The following is a 19512-nucleotide window of genomic DNA, read 5'->3' as shown; positions in this document are numbered from 1 at the left end:
AGAGAATTAGAGAACGCACACTTAGATTCACACAGGACACCGAATAGGACAGGAGAAGTACTCCAGATATAACAAACTGACCCCAGCCCCCGACACATAAACTACTGCAGCATAAATACTGGGCTGAGACAGGAGGGGTCAGGAGACACTGTGGCCCCATCCGAGGTCACCCCGGACAGGGCCAAACAGGAAGGATATAACCCCACCCACTTTGCCAAAGCACAGCCCCCACACCACTAGAGGGATATCTTCAACCACCAACTTACCATCCTGAGACAAGGCTGAGTATAGCCCACAAAGATCTCCGCCACGGCACAACCCAAGGGGGCGCCAACCCAGACAGGATGACCACAACAGTGAATCAACCCACTCAGGTGACGCACCCCCTCCAGGGACGGCATGAGAGAGCCCCAGTAAGCCAGTGACCCAGCCCCTGTAATAGGGTTAGAGGCAGAGAATCCCAGTGGAAAGAGGGGAACCGGCCAGGCAGAGACAGCAAGGGCGGTTCGTTGCTCCAGAGCCTTTCCGTTCACCTTCCCACTCCTGGGCCAGACTACACTCAATCATATGACCCACTGAAGAGATGAGTCTTCAGTAAAGACTTAAAGGTTGAGACCGAGTTTGCGTCTCTGACATGGGTAGGCAGACCGTTCCATAAAAATGGAGCTCTATAGGAGAAAGCCCTGCCTCCAGCTGTTTGCTTAGAAATTCTAGGGACAATTAGGAGGCCTGCGTCTTGTGACCGTAGCGTACGTGTAGGTATGTACGGCAGGACCAAATCAGAGAGATAGGTAGGAGCAAGCCCATGTAATGCTTTGTAGGTTAGCAGTAAAACCTTGAAATCAGCCCTTGCTTTGACAGGAAGCCAGTGTAGAGAGGCTAGCACTGGAGTAATATGATCAAATTTTTTGGTTCTAGTCAGGATTCTAGCAGCCGTATTTAGCACTAACTGAAGTTTATTTAGTGCTTTATCCGGGTAGCCGGAAAATAGAGCATTGCAGTAGTTTAACCTAGAAGTGACAAAAGCATGGATTAATTTTTCTGCATCATTTTTGGACAGAAAGTTTCTGATTTTTGCAATGTTACGTAGATGGAAAAAAGATGTCCTTGAAATGGTCTTGATATGTTCTTCAAAAGAGAGATCAGGGTCCAGAGTAACGCCGAGGTCCTTCACAGTTTTATTTGAGACGACTGTACAACCATTAAGATTAATTGTCAGATTCAACAGAATATCTCTTTGTTTCTTGGGACCTAGAACAAGCATCTCTGTTTTGTCCGAGTTTAATAGTAGAAAGTTTGCAGCCATCCACTTCCTTATGTCTGAAACACATGCTTCTAGCGAGGGCAATTTTGGGGCTTCACCATGTTTCATTGAAATGTACAGCTGTGTGTCATCCGCATAGCAGTGAAAGTTTACATTATGTTTTCGAATAACATCCCCAAGAGGTAAAATATATAGTGAGAACAATAGTGGTCCTAAAACGGAACCTTGAGGAACACCGAAATTTACAGTTGATTTGTCAGAGGACAAACCATTCACAGAGACAAACTGATATCTTTCCGACAGATAAGATCTAAACCAGGCCAGAACTTGTCCGGAGTCAGAGTTTGCAGGATCAGGAGTCAGGGTGTGCAGGATAAGGATCAGGAGTCAATGTGTGCAGGATCAGGAGTCAGGGTGTGCAGGATCAGGATCGGGAGTCAGGGTGTGCGGGATCAGGATCAGGAGTCAGGGTGTGCGGGATCAGGATCAGGAGTCGGGGTGTGCAGGATCAGGAGTCAGGGTGTGCAGGATCAGGAGTCAGGGTGTGCAGGATCAGGAGTCAGGGTGTGCAGGATCAGGAGTTAGGGTGTGCAGGATCAGGAGTCAGGGTGTGCAGGATCAGGATCAGGAGTCAGAGTGTGCAGGATCAGGAGTCAGGGTGTGCAGGATCAGGATCAGGAGTCAGAGTGTGCGTGATCAGGATGAGGAGTCAGAGTGTGCAGGATCAGGAGTCAGAGTTTGCAGGATCAGGAGTCAGGGTGTGCAGGATAAGGATCAGGAGTCAATGTGTGCAGGATCAGGAGTCAGGGTGTGCATGATCAGGATCAGGAGTCAGGGTGTGCAGGATCAGGATCGGGAGTCAGGGTGTGCAGGATCAGGATTCAGGGTGTGCAGGATCAGGAGCTGGAGTCAGGGTGTGCAGGATCAGGAGTCAGGGTGTGCAGGATCAGGAGTCAGGGTGTGCAGGATCAGGAGTCAGGAATCAGGGTATGCAGGATCAGGAGTCAGGGTGTGCAGGATCAGGATCAGGAGTCAGGGTGTGCAGGATCAGGATCAGGAGTCAGAGTGTGCAGGATCAGGAGTCAGGGTGTGCAGGATAAGGATCAGGAGTCAATGTTTGCAGGATCAGGAGTCAGGGTGTGCATGATCAGGATCGGGAGTCAGGGTGTGCAGGATCAGGAGTCAGGGTGTGCAGGATCAGGATCGGGAGTCAGGGTGTGCAGGATCAGGATTCAGGGTGTGCAGAATCAGGAGCTGGAGTCAGGGTGTGCAGGATCAGGAGTCAGGGTGTGCAATATCAGGATCAGGAGTCAGAGTGTGCAGAATCAGGAGTCAGGGTGTGCGTGATCAGGAGTCAGGGTGTGCGTGATCAGGATCGGGAGTCAGGGTGTGCAGGATAAGGATCAGGAGTCAATGTGTGCAGGATCAGGAGTCAGGGTGTGCATGATCAGGATCGGGAGTCAGGGTGTGCAGGATCAGGAGTCAGAGTGTGCAGGATCAGGATCAGGAGTTTGAGTGTGCAGGATCAGGAGTCAGGATGTGCAGGATAAGGATCAAGAGTCAATGTGTGCAGGATCAGGAGTCAGGGTGTGCATGATCAGGATCAGGAGTCAGGGTGTGCAGGATCAGGAGTCAGGGTGTGCAGGATCAGGATCATGAGTCAGAGTGTGCAGGATCAGGATTCAGGGTGTGCAGGATCAGGAGCTGGAGTCAGGGTGTGCAGGATCAGGAGTCAGGGTGTGCAGGATCAGGATCATGAGTCAGGGTGTGCAGGATCAGGAGTCAGGGTGTGCAGGATCAGGATGAGGAGTCAGAGTGTGCAGGATCAGGAGTCAGGGTTTGCGTGATAAGGAGTCAGGGTGTGCGTGATAAGGAGTCAGGGTGTGCGTGATCAGGATCGGGAGTCAGGGTGTGCAGGATAAGGATCAGGAGTCAATGTGTGCAGGATCAGGAGTCAGAGTTTGCAGGATCAGGAGTCAGGGTGTGCAGGATCAGGATTCGGAGTCAGGGTGTGCAGGATCAGGAGTCAGGGTGTGCAGGATCAGGATTGGGAGTCAGGGTGTGCAGGATCAGGATCGGGAGTCAGGGTGTGCAGGATCAGGATTCAGGGTGTGCAGGATCAGGAGCTGGAGTCAGGGTGTGCAGGATCAGGAGTCAGGGTGTGCAGGATCAGGAGTCAGGGTGTGCAGGATCAGGATCAGGAGTCAGGGTGTGCAGGATCAGGAGTCAGGGTGTGCAGGATCAGGATCAGGAGTCAGGGTGTGCAGGATCAGGAGTCAGGGTGTGCAGGATCAGGAGTCAGGGTGTGCAGGATCAGGAGTCAGGGTGTGCAGGATCAGGAGTCAGGGTGTGCGGGATCAGGATCAGGAGTCGGGGTGTGCAGGATCAGGTGTCAGGAGTCAGGGTGTGCAGGATCAGGAGTCAGGGTGTGCAGGATCAGGAGTCAGGGTGTGCAGGATCAGGAGTCAGGGTGTGCAGGATCAGGAGTCAGGGTGTGCAGGATCAGGAGTCAGGGTGTGCAGGATCAGGAGTCAGGGTGTGCAGGATCAGGAGTCAGGGTTTTCAGAATCGGGATCAGGATCAGGAGTCTGGGTGTGCAGGATCAGGAGTCAGGGTGTGCATGATCAGGATCAGGAGTCAGGGTGTGCAGGATCAGGATCGGGAGTCAGGGTGTGCGGGATCAGGATCAGGAGTCAGGGTGTGCGGGATCAGGATCAGGAGTCGGGGTGTGCAGGATCAGGAGTCAGGGTGTGCAGGATCAGGAGTCAGGGTGTGCAGGATCAGGAGTCAGGGTGTGCAGGATCAGGAGTCAGGGTGTGCAGGATCAGGAGTCAGGGTTTTCAGAATCGGGATCAGGATCAGGAGTCTGGGTGTGCAGGATCAGGAGTCAGTGTGTGCATGATCAGGATCAGGAGTCAGGGTGTGCAGGATCAGGATCGGGAGTCAGGGTGTGCGGGATCAGGATCAGGAGTCAGGGTGTGCGGGATCAGGATCAGGAGTCGGGGTGTGCAGGATCAGGAGTCAGGGTGTGCAGGATCAGGAGTCAGGGTGTGCAGGATCAGGAGTCAGGGTGTGCAGGATCAGGAGTCAGGGTGTGCAGGATCAGGAGTCAGGGTGTGCAGGATCAGGAGTCAGGAGCTGAATAAAGACCTCTCACACATCACAGAGAGAAACACTAACTCTCTGAATGGACCTCTGTTGCAGTTGCTGAATAAAGACCTCTCACACACTCTTATACGCACACTCACGCTCTCATACACACATTGTTAACCGCTGCTGATTATGTGGTTCTCATCAGTACTCGAACCGGGGCCAAAATGGTGACTTTATATAGAACCAACCTACTTACCAGTAGGTCCTAGTCCCCTGCTCCCCAACCCTCCTTTCCTATAAATATCATAGGTGGCCCGCTTCTGTTAAATATTATACATTCATTGTAATTCTGCTGAATGGGGATCAAGAAGACTGGTGGGGGTTGTTGCATCATAAAATGAACCATTTTTTTCTCAATAGAGTTGAAGCTGAGGTTTGGAGATGGATGGGGAGGTCTATCCCCTCTCTCATCGTCACTCAATGCCTAGGTTTACCTCCACTGTACTCACACCCTACCATACCCTTGTCTGCACATTATGCTCTGAATCTATTCTACCACACCCAGAAATCTGTTCCATTTATTCTCTGTTCCCAACGCACTAGATGACCAGTTCTTATAGCCTTTAGCCATACCCTCATTCTACTCCTCCTCTGTTCCTCTGGTGATGTAGAGGTTAACCCAGGCCCTGTGTTTCCCCAGGCATTCTCATTTGTTGACTTCTGTAACCGTAAAAGCCTTGGGTTCATGCATGTTAACATCAGAAGCCTCCTCCCTAAGTTTGTTTTATTCAATGCTTTAGCACACTCCGCCCATCCTGATGTCCTAGCCGTGTCTGAGTCCTGGCTTAGGAAGGCCATCAAAAAAATCTGAAATTTCCATCCCCAATTACAACATTTTCCATCAAGATAGAACTGCTTAAGGGGGCGAAGTTGCAATCTACTGTAGAGATAGCCTGCAGAATTCTGTCATACTATCCAGGTCTATGCCCAAACAGTTCGAGCAGATTCTACTTTTTTCTACTTTAAAAAAATCCATCTCTCCAGAAATAAGTCCCTCACTGTTGCCGCTTGTTATAGACCGCCCTTCAGCTCCCAGCTGTGCCCTGGACACCATATCTGAATTGATTGCCCCCATCTATCATCTGAGTTCGTTCTATTAGCTGACCTAAACTGGGATATGCTTAAAACCTCTTCTGGCTAGGGGGCGGTATTTTCATGTTCGGATGAAAAGCGTGCCCAAGGTAAATTGCCTGCTACTCAGGCCAAGAAGCTAGGATATGTAAATAATTGGTAGATTTAGATAGAAAACAGTCTAAAGTTTCTAAAACTGTTTGAATAATGTCTGAGTATAACAGAACTGATATGCCAGGCGAAAACCTGAGAAAAATCCATCCAGGAAAAAAAAATTGGGGTCACTCTCTATTCAATGGGTTTCTATGGGGATTGAGATTTCTGTGGCACTTGCCTGCAGTTCCTATCGCTTCCACTGGATGTCGACAGTCTTTAGAAATTGGTTGATGTTTTTCCTTTGAGAAATGAAGAAGTAGGGCTGTTCAGAACAAGGGTCGAGTGAAGTGTACTGTTTGTTAGGGGAGCGCGGCCTGAAAGCTCCACTTTGTTTTTATCCGCTATTGAACGCAGTTTATCCCGTCTTAAATTGTATCGATTATTTACGTAAAAAAATACCTAAAGTTGTATTAGGAAAGTTGTTTGAAATGTTTGGAACAAGTTTACAGGTAACTCATTAGATATTTTGTAGTCATGTTGCGCAATTTGGAACCGGTGTTTTTCTGGATCAAACGCGCCAAATAAATGGACATTTTGGATATAACAACGGAATTAATCGAACAAAAGGACCGGTTGTGATGTTTATGGGACATATTGGAGTGCCAACAAAAGAAGATCTTCAAAGGTAAGGCATGAATTATATCTTTATTTCTGAGCTTGTGTCGCGCCTGGCGGGTTGAAATATGATTGTCATGTGTTTGTTTGATGGGGTGCTGTCCTCAAATAATAGCATGGTTTGCTTTCACCGTAAAGCCTTTTTGAAATCTGACACCGTGGCTGGATTAACACCAAGTGTAGCTTTAATTTGGTGTATTGCATTTGTGATTTCATGAAGTTTAATATTTATAGTAATTTAATTTGAATTTGGCGCTCTGCCATTTCACCGGATGTTGTCGAGGGGTTCAGCTTGCGAAACATCTAGCCATAACAGGTTTAACAACCCGGCCGTCCTACTTTCTAAACTAGATGCCCTCAATCTCACACAAGTTATCAAGAGATCTAACCAGGTACAGCCCCAAATCTGTAAACATGGGCACCCTCATAGATATCACCCTGAACAACTTTCCCTCTAAATACACCTTTGCTGCTTTCAACAAGGATCTCAGCAATCACTGCCTCACTGCCTGCGTCCTTTATGGGTCTGCGGTCAAATTACCTCCACTCATCACTGGCAAATGCTCCCTAAAACAACTTCTGTGAGCAGGCCTTTCTAATCGACCTGGCCCAGGTATCCTGGAAGGATGCTGACCTCATCCCGTCAGTAGAGGATGCTTGGTTGTTCTTTAAAAGTGCTTTCCTCACCATCTTAAATAAGCATGCCTCTTTCAAAAAATGTAGAACTAAGAACAGTTTTAGCCCTTGGTTCACTCCAGACTTGACTGCCCTTGACCAGCACAAAAACATCCTGTGGCATACTAGCATCGCATAGTCCCAGCGATATGCAACTTTTCAGGGAAGTCAGGAAGTCAGAAACCAATATACACAGTCAGTTCGGAAAGCAAAGGCAAGATTTTTCAAACAGAAATTTGCTTCCTGTGGCACTAATTCCAAAACGTTTTGGGACACTGTAAAGTCCATGGAGAATAAGAGCATCTCCTCCCAGCTGCCCACTGCACTGAAGCTAGAAAACACTTTCACCACCGATAATCCACAAAAATTGAGAATTTCAATAAGCATTTCTCTACGGCTGGCCATGCTTTCCACCTGGCTACCCCAACCCCGGTCATCAGCTCTGCACCCCCCATAGTAACTTGCCCAAGCCTCCCCATATCCTTCACCCAAATCCAGATAGCTGATGTTCTGAAAGAGCGGCAAAATCTGGACCCCTACAAATCAGCTAGGCTAGACAATCTGGACCCTTTCTTTCTAAGATTATCCTCCGCAAATTGTTGCAACCCTTATTACTAGTCTGTTCAAACTCTCTTTCATATCATCTGAGATTCCCAAAGATTAGAAAGCTGCCGTGGTCATCCCCCTCTTCAAAGGGGGAGACACTCTAGACCCAAACTGCTACAGACCTATATCTATCCTACCCTGCCTATCTAAGGTCTTTGAAAGCCAAGATAAACAGATCACCGACCAATTCGAATCCCACCGTACCTTCTCCGCTATGCAATCTGGTTTGGGTGGACCTCAGCCACGCTCAAGGTCCTAAACGATATCATAACCGCCATAGACAAAAGACAATACTGTGCAGCCATATTCATCATCCTGGTCAAGGCTTTCGACTCCTTTAATCACCACATTCTTATCGGCAGACTCAACAGCCTTGTTTTCTCTAATGACTGCCTAACCTGGTTCACCAACTACTTCTCAGACAGAGTTCATTATGTCAAATCGGAGGGCCTGTTGTTCAATTCTCGTGCCAACTCTTTTCTGATCGATTAAAGAGCATGCATTTAGTTTTACTTGCATTTAAGAGCAGTTGGAGGCCACGGAAGGAGTGTTGTAAGGCATTGAAGCTCATCTAGAAGTCAGTTAACACAGTGTCCAAAAAAGGGCCATAAGTATAGAGAATGGTGTCATCTGCGTTGCCCGTACTTCTACTCAACAAATTGGATGCAGTCTATCACAGTGCCATCCGCTTTGTCACCAAAGCCCCATATACTACCCACCGCTGTGACCTGTATGCTCTCGTTGACTTGCCCTCGCTTCATATTCGTCGCCAATCCCAGGTCAATCCCAGAAGTCTTTCTTAGGTAAAGCCCCACCTTATCTCAGTTCACTGGTCAACATAGCAGCACCCACCTGTAGTACGCGCTCCAGCAGGTATATTTCACTGGTCACCCCCAAAGCCAATACCTCTTTTGGCCACCTTTCCTTCCACTTCTCTGCTGGCATTGACAGGAACTAATTTCAAAAATCACTGGAGACTCATATCTCCCTCTCTAACTTTGAGCACCAGCTGTCAGAGCAGCTCACAGATCACTGCACCTGAACATAGCCCATCTGTAAACAGCCCATCCAATCTACCTCATCTCCACACTGCTATTTATTTATTTTGCTCCTTGGCACCCCAGTATCTCTACTTGCTCATTCATCTTCTGCACATCTATCACTCCAGTGTTTAATTGCTAAATTGTAATCATTTCGCCACTATGGCCTATTTATTGCCTTACCTCCCTTATCTTACCTCATTTGCACACACTGTATATAGACTTTTATATTGTGTTATTGACTGTATGTTTGTTTATTCCATGTGTAACTCTGTTGTTTTTGTCGCACTGCTTTACTTTATCTTGGGCAGGTCGCAGTTGCAAATGAGAACTTGTTCTCAACTAGCCTACCTGGTTAAATAAAAGGTGAAATAAAAATATAAAATATATATTTAAAAAATGGTTCCAGTTTGAAGCTTTGTCTTGAGTGGGCAGCTTGATGAAAGCCAGTCAATATTTAGGTCTCCCAGAAAATATACTGCTCTGTTTATATCAAATACATTATCAAGCACACATATTATCCAGATAATGACAAACAGAAAGCCAAAAGGTTTGTTTTATCCCACCCAGATCACAGGTAGGTTAACTACAGTCAGATACTACACTATGACCTGCTGTCCGCTTACATTTATAATAAATAATGACCAGTACGTTAACTACAGTCAGATACTCCACTATGACCTGCTGTCTCCTTACATTTATAATAAATAATGACCAGTACGTTAACTACAGTCAGATACTCCACTATGACCTGCTGTCTCCTTACATTTATAATAAATAATGACCAGTACGTTAACTACAGTCAGATACTCCACTATGACCTGCTGTCTCCTTACATTTATAATAAATAATGACCAGTAGGTTAACTACAGTCAGTTACTACACTATGACCTCCTGTCTCCTTACATTAGATAATAAATAATGACCAGTAGGTTAACTACAGTCAGTTACTACACTATGACCTGCTGTCTCCTTACATTAGATAATAAATAATGACCAGTAGGTTAACTACAGTCAGATACTCCACTATGACCTGCCGTCTCCCTTTATTAGAGAATAAATAATGACCAGTAGGTTAACTACAGTCAGATACTCCACTATGACCTGCTGTGTCCTTACATTAGATAATAAATAATGACCAGTAGGTTAACTACAGTCAGATACTCCACTATGACCTGCTGTCTCCTTACATTAGAGAATGAATAATGACCTTTAGGTTAACTACAGTCAGTTACTACACTATGACCTGCTGTCTCCCTACTCCCTAAATTAGAGAGGAAACAATGAGTCATTCTTATTTTGGCAGGGGATGTAGCAACCGCCAATAACAGTAAGTCAGCAGAGAATGTAACATAGCGATAGCATGATCAAAGAACACATTTTAAGCAGTATGTAGTTATGGAATAAATGTGAAAAGATACTATGATGTTAAATTACTAGATAATATGTTTATTTTTATATTTATTTAACTAGGCAAGTCAGTTAAGAACAAATTCTTATATTCAATGACAGCGTAGGAACAGTGGGTTAACTGCCTGTTCAGGGGCAGAATGACAGATTTGTACCTTGTCAGCTCGGGGGTTTGAACTTGCAACCTTCCGGTTACGAGTCCAACTCTCTAACCACTAGGCTACCCTGCCACCCTGTGTCTGAATGGAGGTCCTAAAAAAGGTCCTAAAAAAACATCTTCACAAGATACGTGAATGCCAATGGTGGAGGTGTTGCCTTTTATGCTCAGAGTCATTTTCCTGTAAAGCTATGAGAGGACCTCATGTTAAATGGCTGTTGAAGTAATAAAGCTACAGGTTCACCTGCCTCACCTAAAGCCCAGTATTCACTTACCTTTGATGATCTTTATCAGAATGCACTCCCAGGAATCGCAGTTCCACAATAAAGGCTTGTTTTGTTCGATAATGTCCGTCATTTATGTCCATTTATGTCCAATAGATTCTTTTTTAGGGCGTTTGGTAAACAAACCAAAATCGAGTTCAGGTCCAGTAGGACGGAAAGTTCAAAAAGTTATATTACAGGTCGAAGAAACTTGTCAAACTAAGTATAGAATCAATCTTTAGGATGTTTTTATCATAAATGTTCAATAATGTTCCAACTGGAGAATTCCATTGTCTGTAGAAAAGCAATGGAACGAGAGATACCTCTCATTTGAAACCGTGTGACTGAGAACGAGGCTGCAGGCAGACCCTTAGTCAAACAGCTCCCATCCGGCCCCCTTCACAGTAGAAGCCTGAAACAACGTTCTAAAGACAGTTGACATCTAGTGGAAGCCTTAGGAAGTGCAACATAACCCATATCCCACTGTGAATTTGATAGGGTCTGAGTTGGAAATACTACAAACCTCAGATTTCCCACTTCCTGTTTGGAGTGGCAGGTTTTGCCTGCCATATGAGTTATGTTATAGTCACAGACATCATTCAAACAGTTTTAGAAACTTTAGAATGTTTTCTATCCAATACTAATAATAATATGCATATATTAGCATCTGGGACTGAGTAGGAGGCAGTTCACTCTGGGCATGCTATTCATCCAAAAGTGAAAATGCTGCCCCCTATCCCAAATAATTAATGTATCTCTAAATTGGCCCCATGGCTTAGCTAGCTAATTAATGTGTCTCTAAAATGGCCCCATGGCTTAGCTAGTTAATGTGTCTCTAAAATGCCCCCATGGCTTAGCTAGTTAATGTGTCTCTAAAATGGCCCCATGGTTGGCTAGTTAATGTGTCTATAAAATGGCCCCATAGCTAAGTTAGTTAATGTGTCTATAAAATGGCTCCATAGCTAAGCTAGTTAATATGTCTATAAAATGGCCCCATGGCTAAGCTAGTTAATGATTCACTAAAATGGCCCCATAGCTCAGTTAGTTATTGATTCTCTAAAATGGCCCCATAGCTCAGCTAGTTAATGATTCTCTAAAATGGCCCCATAGCTCAGTTAGTTAATGATTCTCTAAAATGGCCCATAGCTCAGTTAGTTATTGATTCTCTAAAATGGCCCCATAGCTCAGCTAGTTAATGATTCTCTAAAATGGCCCCATAGCTCAGTAAGTTAATGATTCTCTGAAATGCCCCCATAGCTCAGTTAGTTATTGATTCTCTAAAATGCCCCCATAGCTAAGTTAGTTAATGATTCTCTAAAATGCCCCCATAGCTCAGTTAGTTAATGATTCTCTAAAATGCCCCCATAGCTCAGTTAGTTAATGATTCTCTAAAATGGCCCATAGCTCAGTTAGTTAATGATTCTCTAAAATGGCCCATAGCTCAGTTAATGCGTCTCTTATGTACACTCTTTAGCAGCAGCTGGGATTGCATTCTCACTTCCCAGTTTCACTTTGAGTTCTGTTTTAGGAATGAGTCATGGCCAAATAACCATTGAATTACGTTGGAATTACCAGAAATCTCCGTACTCATACTCAACAAAAGCACAGAATAGTTCTAAGTGCATGTTTCCTTCAGGGCTTAAAATGTTTGTGGCATCTGATATTTGCTTGCCACAGCACACTGCAGTCTGAAGGGTGAAACCCAGAGGGCCCAACTAGGTTAGGGTTTGGCTGAAACACCCAGCTATAATGGACAGGGGGTTTTATTCATGTTTCAGTGCATCATCTCTCTCATACTGAGTTGGTTTGTATTATTTTCCTACAGAAGATCATTCTGTAGACTGAGATCTAGCGCTAACAATAATTTTCAGTTGATTTGTCTGCATTGTTCAGATTCATTAGACTTTAGGGCCATATAAAACAGATTTGTTCTTAACTGACCTGCATCAAAATATGCATATTCACAACACAACCAGATGATTCGGTATCAAGCATAGAGCCTGCTTCACTCTTCTCTCACATTCTGCATGCTTAAATATTGAAAGGATTCAAATATTTCAAGAATCAATACTACCATATGTACATATTTACTATATTGAAACATGAATAAAGAGCCCTCTCCATTCTCTTCTATGACCGTGATGTCAATTAGTTATGTCTGTGCTCATGAGATCTATAGATAGTCAAACTTTTTCAAATGAGTTCCATTCAGTATAAACAGGATATACCCTTATTATGTCCAATTAGCTTAGCACAAGAAACAGCCAGTTTAGAGTCATTTCCATGGACACCAATAAACAGTGTATGTCTTCCAGACCTGGGATCAAATACTATTTGAAATAGCTTAATGATAGCTTAATGAAACCAAACCAATAAAATAGTCCCAAAACTGTAAACCCAGCCCATTTGGCACCCCAGGCAGGATGAAGCAAACACTCAAATTACTTGAAAGATTTCAAATAGTATTTGAACCCAGGTATGGTGTTCTCATTGAAATTAGGGGAAAATATGACTCGGCAGCTTACGGTAAAGTGAATTTTCATACCTACTTACTGCATCATCAGAACAGAAGTCATGTGACAGGAAGAGACGTGATCAGTGGTTCATGGCTGATTGCTGGTCACTTTATACAATGCCACTGTCGCTTTATACAATGGCACTCTAAATAATGGCACTTTAATAATGTTTACATGTCTTACATTACTCATATCACATGTACACTACCGTTCAAAAGTTTGGGGTCACCTAGAAATGTCCTTGTTTTTTAAAGAAAAGCTCATTTTTTGTCCATTAAAATAACATCAAATTGATCAGAAATACAGTGTAGGCATTATTAATGTTGTAGATGACTATTGTAGCAGGAAACGGCAGATTTTTTTATGGAATATCTACATAGGCCCATTATCAGCAACAATCACTCCTGTGTTCCTAATCCAAGTTTATCATTTTAAAAAGGCTAATTGATCATTAGAAAACCCTTTTGCAATTATGTTAGCACAGCTGAAAACTGTTGTACTGATTAAAGAAGCAATAAAACTGGCCTTCTTTAGACTAGATGAGTATCTGGAGCATCAGCATTTGTGGGTTCGATTACAGGCTCAAAATGGCAACAAACAAAGAACTTTCTTCTGAAACTTGTCAGTCTATTCTTGTTCTGAGAAAGGAAGGCTATTCCATGCGAGAAATTGCCAAGAAACTGAAGATCTCGCACAACGCTGTGTACTACTCCCTTCACAGAAGAGAGTAGTATTTTCCACCATAATTTGCAAATAAATTCATAAAAAATCCTACAATGTGATTTTCTGGATTTTTTTTCTTATTTTTCTGTCATAGTTGAAGTGTACCTATGATTAAAATTACAGGCCTCTCTCATCTTTTTAAGTGGGAGAACTTGCACAATTGGTGGCTGACTAAATACTTTTTTGCCCCACTGTATGTGGGAACTCTATCAAGACTGTTGGAAAAGTATTCCTCATGAAGAATGCAAAGAATGTGCTAAGTAGTGGCTACTTTGAAGACTAAAATATATTTTCATTTGTTTAACACTGTTTTGGTTACCGTGTGTTATTTCATAGTTTTGATGTATTCACTATTATTCTACAGTGTAGAAAATAGTAAAAATAAAGAAGAACCCTAGAATGGGTAGGTGTGTCCAAACTTTTGACTGGTATAGTATATATACACAAACGTATGTGGAAGCCCTTCTAATTAGTGGATGTGGCTTTCTCAGCCACACCCGTTGCTGAAAGGTGCATGAAATCGAGCACAGCAATGCAATCTCCATAGAAAACCATTGGCAGTAGAATAGCCTTACTGAAGAGCTCAGTGACTTCCAACAAGGTCATCAAATTTCTGCCCTGCAAGAGCCGCCGTGGTCAACTAAGTCAAATCAAATCAAACTTTATTTGTCACATGGGCCGAATACAACAGGTTTACCTTGAAACAAATACAACAGGTAGACCTTACCTTGAAATGGTTACTGACAAGCCCTTATTAACCAACAATGCAGTTCAAGACGATTTAAAAAAATATTTACCAATTAAACTAATCTAAAAAATTATAAAAACACAATAAAATAACAATAACGAGGCTATATACAGGGGGTACCGGTACAGAGTCAATGTGCGGGAGTACAGGTTAGTCGAGTAGGTGGGGGTAAAGTGACTATGCACAGATAATAAACAGCGAGTAGCAGCAGTGTAAAAACAAATAGGGGGTGTCAATGTAAACAGTCCAGGTGGCCATTTGGTTAATTGTTCAGCAGTCTTAAGGCTTGGGGTAGAAGCTGTTAAGGAGCCTTTTGGTCCTAGACTTGGCACTCCGGTAGATTTGGCATGGGTCTCCAGATCCTCAAACGGTTCTACAGCTGCACCATCGAGAGCATCCTGACCGGTTGCATCACCGCCTGGTATGGAAACTGTTCGGCATCTGACCGTAAGGCGCTACAGACGGTAGTGTGAAAGGCCCAACACATCACTGGAGCCAAGCTTCCTGCCATCCAGGAACTATATAATAGGCGGTGTAGTGTGAAAGGCCCAACACATCACTGGAGCCAAGCTTCCTGCCATCCAGGACCTACATAATAGGCGATGACAGAGGAAAGCCCATTAAATTGTCAGAGACTCCAGTCAACCATAAACAGTTTTCTCTGCTACCGCACGGCAAGTGGTACCGGAGCGCCAAGTCTAGAATCAAAATAGGCTCCTCAACAGCTTCTACCCCCAAAGCCATAAGACTGCTGAACAATTAATCAAATGGCCACCGGACTATTTACATTGACCGCCCCCTCCCCCCGCCCTTTTGTACACTGCTGCTACTCACTGTTGTTACCTGTGCATAGTCACTTCACCCCCACCTACATGTACAAATTACCTCAACTAACCTGTACCCCCGCACACTGACTGGGTACCGGTGCCCCCTGTATAGAGCCTCCACACTGACTGGGTACCGGTGCCCCCTGTATAGAGCCTCCAAACTGACTGGGTACCGGTGCCCCCTGTATAGAGCCTCCACACTGACTGGGTACCGGTGCCCCCTGTATAGAGCCTCCACACTGACTGGGTACCGGTGCCCCATGTATAGAGCCTCCACACTTACTGGGTACCGGTGCCCCCTGTATAGAGCCACCACACTGACTGGGTACCGGTGCCCCCTGTATAGAGCCTCCACACTTACTGGGTACCGGTGCCCCCTGTATAGAGCCTCCACACTGACTGGGTACCGGTGCCCCCTATATAGAGCCTCCACACTTACTGGGTACCGGTGCCCCCTGTATAGAGCCTCCACACTGACTGGGTACCGGTGCCCCCTGTATAGAGCCTCCACACTGACTGGGTACCGGTGCCCCCTGTATAGAGCCTCCACACTTACTGGGTACCGGTGCCCCCTGTATAGAGCCTCCACACTGACTGGGTACCGGTGCCCCCTGTATATAGCCTCCACACTGACTGGGTACCGGTGCCCCCTGTATAGAGCCTCCACACTGACTGGGTACCGGTGCCCCCTGTATAGAGCCTCCACACTGACTGGGTACCGGTGCCCCCTATATAGAGCCTCCACACTGACTGGGTACCGGTGCCCCCTGTATAGAGCCTCCACACTGACTGGGTACCGGTGCCCCCTGTATAGAGCCTCCACACTGACTGGGTACCGGTGCCCCCTGTATAGAGCCTCCACACTGACTGGGTACCGGTGCCCCCTGTATAGAGCCTCCACACTGACTGGGTACCGGTGCCCCCTGTATAGAGCCTCCACACTGACTGGGTACCGGTGCCCCCTGTATATAGCCTCCACACTGACTGGGTACCGGTGCCCCCTGTATAGAGCCTCCACACTGACTGGGTACCGGTGCCCCCTGTATAGAGCCTCCACACTGACTGGGTACCGGTGCCCCCTGTATAGAGCCTCCACACTGACTGGGTACCGGTGCCCCCTGTATAGAGCCTCCACACTGACTGGGTACCGGTGCCCCCTGTATAGAGCCTCGTTATTGTTATTTTGTTTATTATTATCTTTTATTTTAGTCTATTTTTTAAATATTTTCTTAACTCTTTCTTGAACTGCACTGTTGGTTAAGGGCTTGTAAGTCAGAATTTCACTGTAAGGTCTACACTGTTGGTTAAGGGCTTGTAAGTCAGAATTTCACTGTAAGGTCTACACTGTTGGTTAAGGGCTTGTAAGTCAGCATTTCACTGTAAGGTCTACACTGTTGGTTAAGGGCTTGTAAGTCAGCATTTCACTGTAAGGTCTACACTGTTGGTTAAGGGCTTGTAAGTCAGCATTTCACTGTAAGGTCTACACTGTTGGTTAAGGGCTTGTTAGTCAGCATTTCACTGTAAGGTCTACACTGTTGGTTAAGGGCTTGTAAGTCAGCATTTCACTGTAAGGTCTACACTGTTGGTTAAGGGCTTGTTAGTCAGCATTTCACTGTAAGGTCTACACTGTTGGTTAAGGGCTTGTTAGTCAGCATTTCACTGTAAGGTCTACACTTTTTGTATTCGGCGCATGTGACTAATAAAGTTTGATTTGATCTCCGTTACGTCCTTACTGTAACCCTCTGTCACCAGAACCTCGTTTCACCCTATCCCGCATGGGCCCTGGTCTAAAGTAGTGCACTGTATAGGGTATAGGGTGCCATTTCAAAAGCAGCCCAGTGTCACGAATACCACTGAAGGTGGCTCCCCTTCCTGCTCGGGTGGCGCTCGGCGGTCGTCGCCGGTCTACTGGCTACCACCTTTTCTGTCTAATTGTTTTCACCTGTTCCTTGTTGGGGTTTTGGGATGGGTGTTATTTAAGTTCGTTCTGCCCGCTGGTGTTTGTGCGGGCTTGTTGGTTTGTTACGTTTGGTGATGTATCGTGTTTGTTTTGGGGTTTTCGCTGTCCAGTGTTTGTAATTAGGTTTTGGGTTTGTTTAGCTCCAGTGTTTGTAACTAGGTTTTGGGTTTGTTTAGCTCCAGTGTTTGTAACTAGGTTTTGGGTTTGTTTAGCTCCAGTGTTTTAGGGCTTCACCCATGTTTGGACCTGTTACGTTTTGAAGGACATTAAAGCGTTTTCCCGTTCACTTCGCTCTCTGCATTTGACTCCTCACTCATCACTCACCCGACGTTACACCCAGATCCAGCCTCAGTGCTTTTGATTGACTGAGGTTTCTCTACAATGGATGAAACTCTTCAATCTTTAAATGAAAGGTTTCAGGAAAAAGCCTAAGAAGTTGTGCCTCAATCCCAAAGACATTTTCCTTCCATGGTAAAAAAAAACAACCAGTTTAATAAAGATGAATAAAACACTGAGAAATGGAAGGTACATACAGTCTGTTTACATTTTCATAGCAGAATGTTTCCCACAGACCTTAAACTTTAGAATACATTAACATGCGTAGCAGGTTGTACGCATCACTCAGTAATACTGAGACACAGTCGGAGGCTGGTGATTTAGTGACATTTTCTTGATATACCCGTACTTGACAGATTTCGGGACACGGCCAGTGACAGTTCCTTTGGTTTTTACTAGAATAACAGACAGAATACACAGGCTGAATTCCACGTGGACTTCCAGGCATTTCCTCTCGATCTGAGAGGATCATCGTAATTTATTCTTCTTATTCCTTTGCGATTGGCTGAACCAATATGGTAATTACGTGATCTTGCCTTCTGATTGGCTGTGTGGAAATGTAGCCATATTGTTTACACCTTTCAGATCTACAGGAGTGCCTAAAGAGAAGGTACTAAGGGGTACGTTTGTTATGTTATGTTGTTGTTAATGTTAGAAGCATGTGACTTCATCCACTGAGGTTTCAACACAGCTGGTGATTTAGTTACATTTTCCTGGACTTTTAGTCAAAAATAACAGCGTTAAAAAGACGCATTTTACTTGGTCCACTGAGGTTTCAAGACGATGCTGGAGTAGGAGCGTACGCAGGAGAAGGCGGAGGAAGAGATCTTCCTGGGGTCGATGTAGTTGTTCTCCAGACGCAGCGTCAATATGTTAGCGTCCTCGTCGTTCTCGGGGTCACAGAAAGCGTCCTCTGCAAACGTCCTGTAAGATGTTGAAAAGGTGAATTGGTTGTATGAAGTGATTACCTATGCTCTGTATTGGACGTCGAGAACAAAGTCAATACTCTTGAATTGATAAATCTTCTGTGAAGGCCAATTCAAATCATGTTCCTCTCCCAAAACTACAAACTGATCAGAAAGGGTTAGCACGGAAGGTTCAGATCTGCACATATGGTTATACCACTCGGTTATTACAGCCCTGCCACTAGGTTATTACAGCCCTGCCACTAGGTTATTACAGCCCTGCCACTAGGTTATTACAGCCCTGACACAAGGTTATTATAGCTCTGCCACAAGGTTATTATAGCCCTGCCACTTGGTTATTATAGCCCTGACACTCAGTTATTATAGCCCTGCCACTAGGTTATTATAGCCCTGCCACTAGGTTATTATAGCCCTGCCACTTGGTTATTATAGCCCTGCAACCTTCCGGTTACTAGTCCAACACTCTAACCACTAGGCCACCCTGCCGCCCCAATGATCCATCACTTGAATATCGTTACTTCATCATCTTGGGATAAATAACCAATTGTTTTTTACTGCAGTCAGTGTAGCTATTGAAATAGCACATGGTGAAACGGTGCATCTATAAACATTTACGTCAATGTACAGTAACAATCCAATACCTAATGTTGTTGTTATTGAGGCGCAGGAAGTGCAGAGTGCTCATCTGGTTGATACCAGGGGAACCGTTAACAGCTGGTTGTGGTCTAAACACAGCTCTGTCATGGAGGTATAGGTGCCCAAGAAGGACTGTGGCTCCACTCCCTCCCCATCCAGCTTGTTGTGGGACAGGTACAGGTACTCTATGCCCGGCACCATGTGGGCGAACACAAACCCTGTATTAAAACATACAACAAGATGAACATTGTATTCCCAGAGGATAAGTACTTAAGAAGTATTCATTAAAACACTTGTCCTCGATGGTAAATACCTGGGATCCTCTCAATCTGGTTCCCTACCAAGACCAGGTGGACCAGAGCTCTGGGCAGGTAGGATGGGACCAGGTACAGACGGTTGTAGGACAGGTCAATGGACTCCAGGTTCCTGA

At 45.0% G+C, this 19512-nt stretch overlaps 1 protein-coding gene across 3 annotated transcripts in view; it reads right to left on the bottom strand.

Annotated features, from left to right (window-relative positions):
- The window catches only part of LOC112240697 (extracellular matrix protein 2), a 148055-nt gene that overhangs the window by 6888 nt on the left and 121655 nt on the right, over positions 1-19512 (bottom strand). For 2 of the 3 annotated variants that reach the window (XM_042329492.1, XM_042329498.1), the window contains exons 9-11: positions 19396-19508; positions 19088-19300; positions 17652-18444 (exon numbers count right to left, since the gene is read on the bottom strand). In XM_042329492.1, the coding sequence (XP_042185426.1) occupies positions 19128-19300; positions 19396-19508 (286 nt within the window). In that variant the 3' untranslated portion in view covers positions 17652-18444; positions 19088-19127. Of the gene's footprint in view, positions 1-17651; positions 18445-19087; positions 19301-19395; positions 19509-19512 lie in introns of those variants that run through there. The other variant, XM_042329503.1, reaches the window with a different exon arrangement.

Source organism: Oncorhynchus tshawytscha, linkage group LG02 (genome assembly GCF_018296145.1).
Source record: "Oncorhynchus tshawytscha isolate Ot180627B linkage group LG02, Otsh_v2.0, whole genome shotgun sequence".
Classification (NCBI taxonomy): Eukaryota; Metazoa; Chordata; class Actinopteri; order Salmoniformes; family Salmonidae; genus Oncorhynchus; species Oncorhynchus tshawytscha.
The sequence above is the reverse complement of the archived record's forward strand: the minus strand, read 5'-3'. Positions and strand labels throughout refer to the sequence as shown.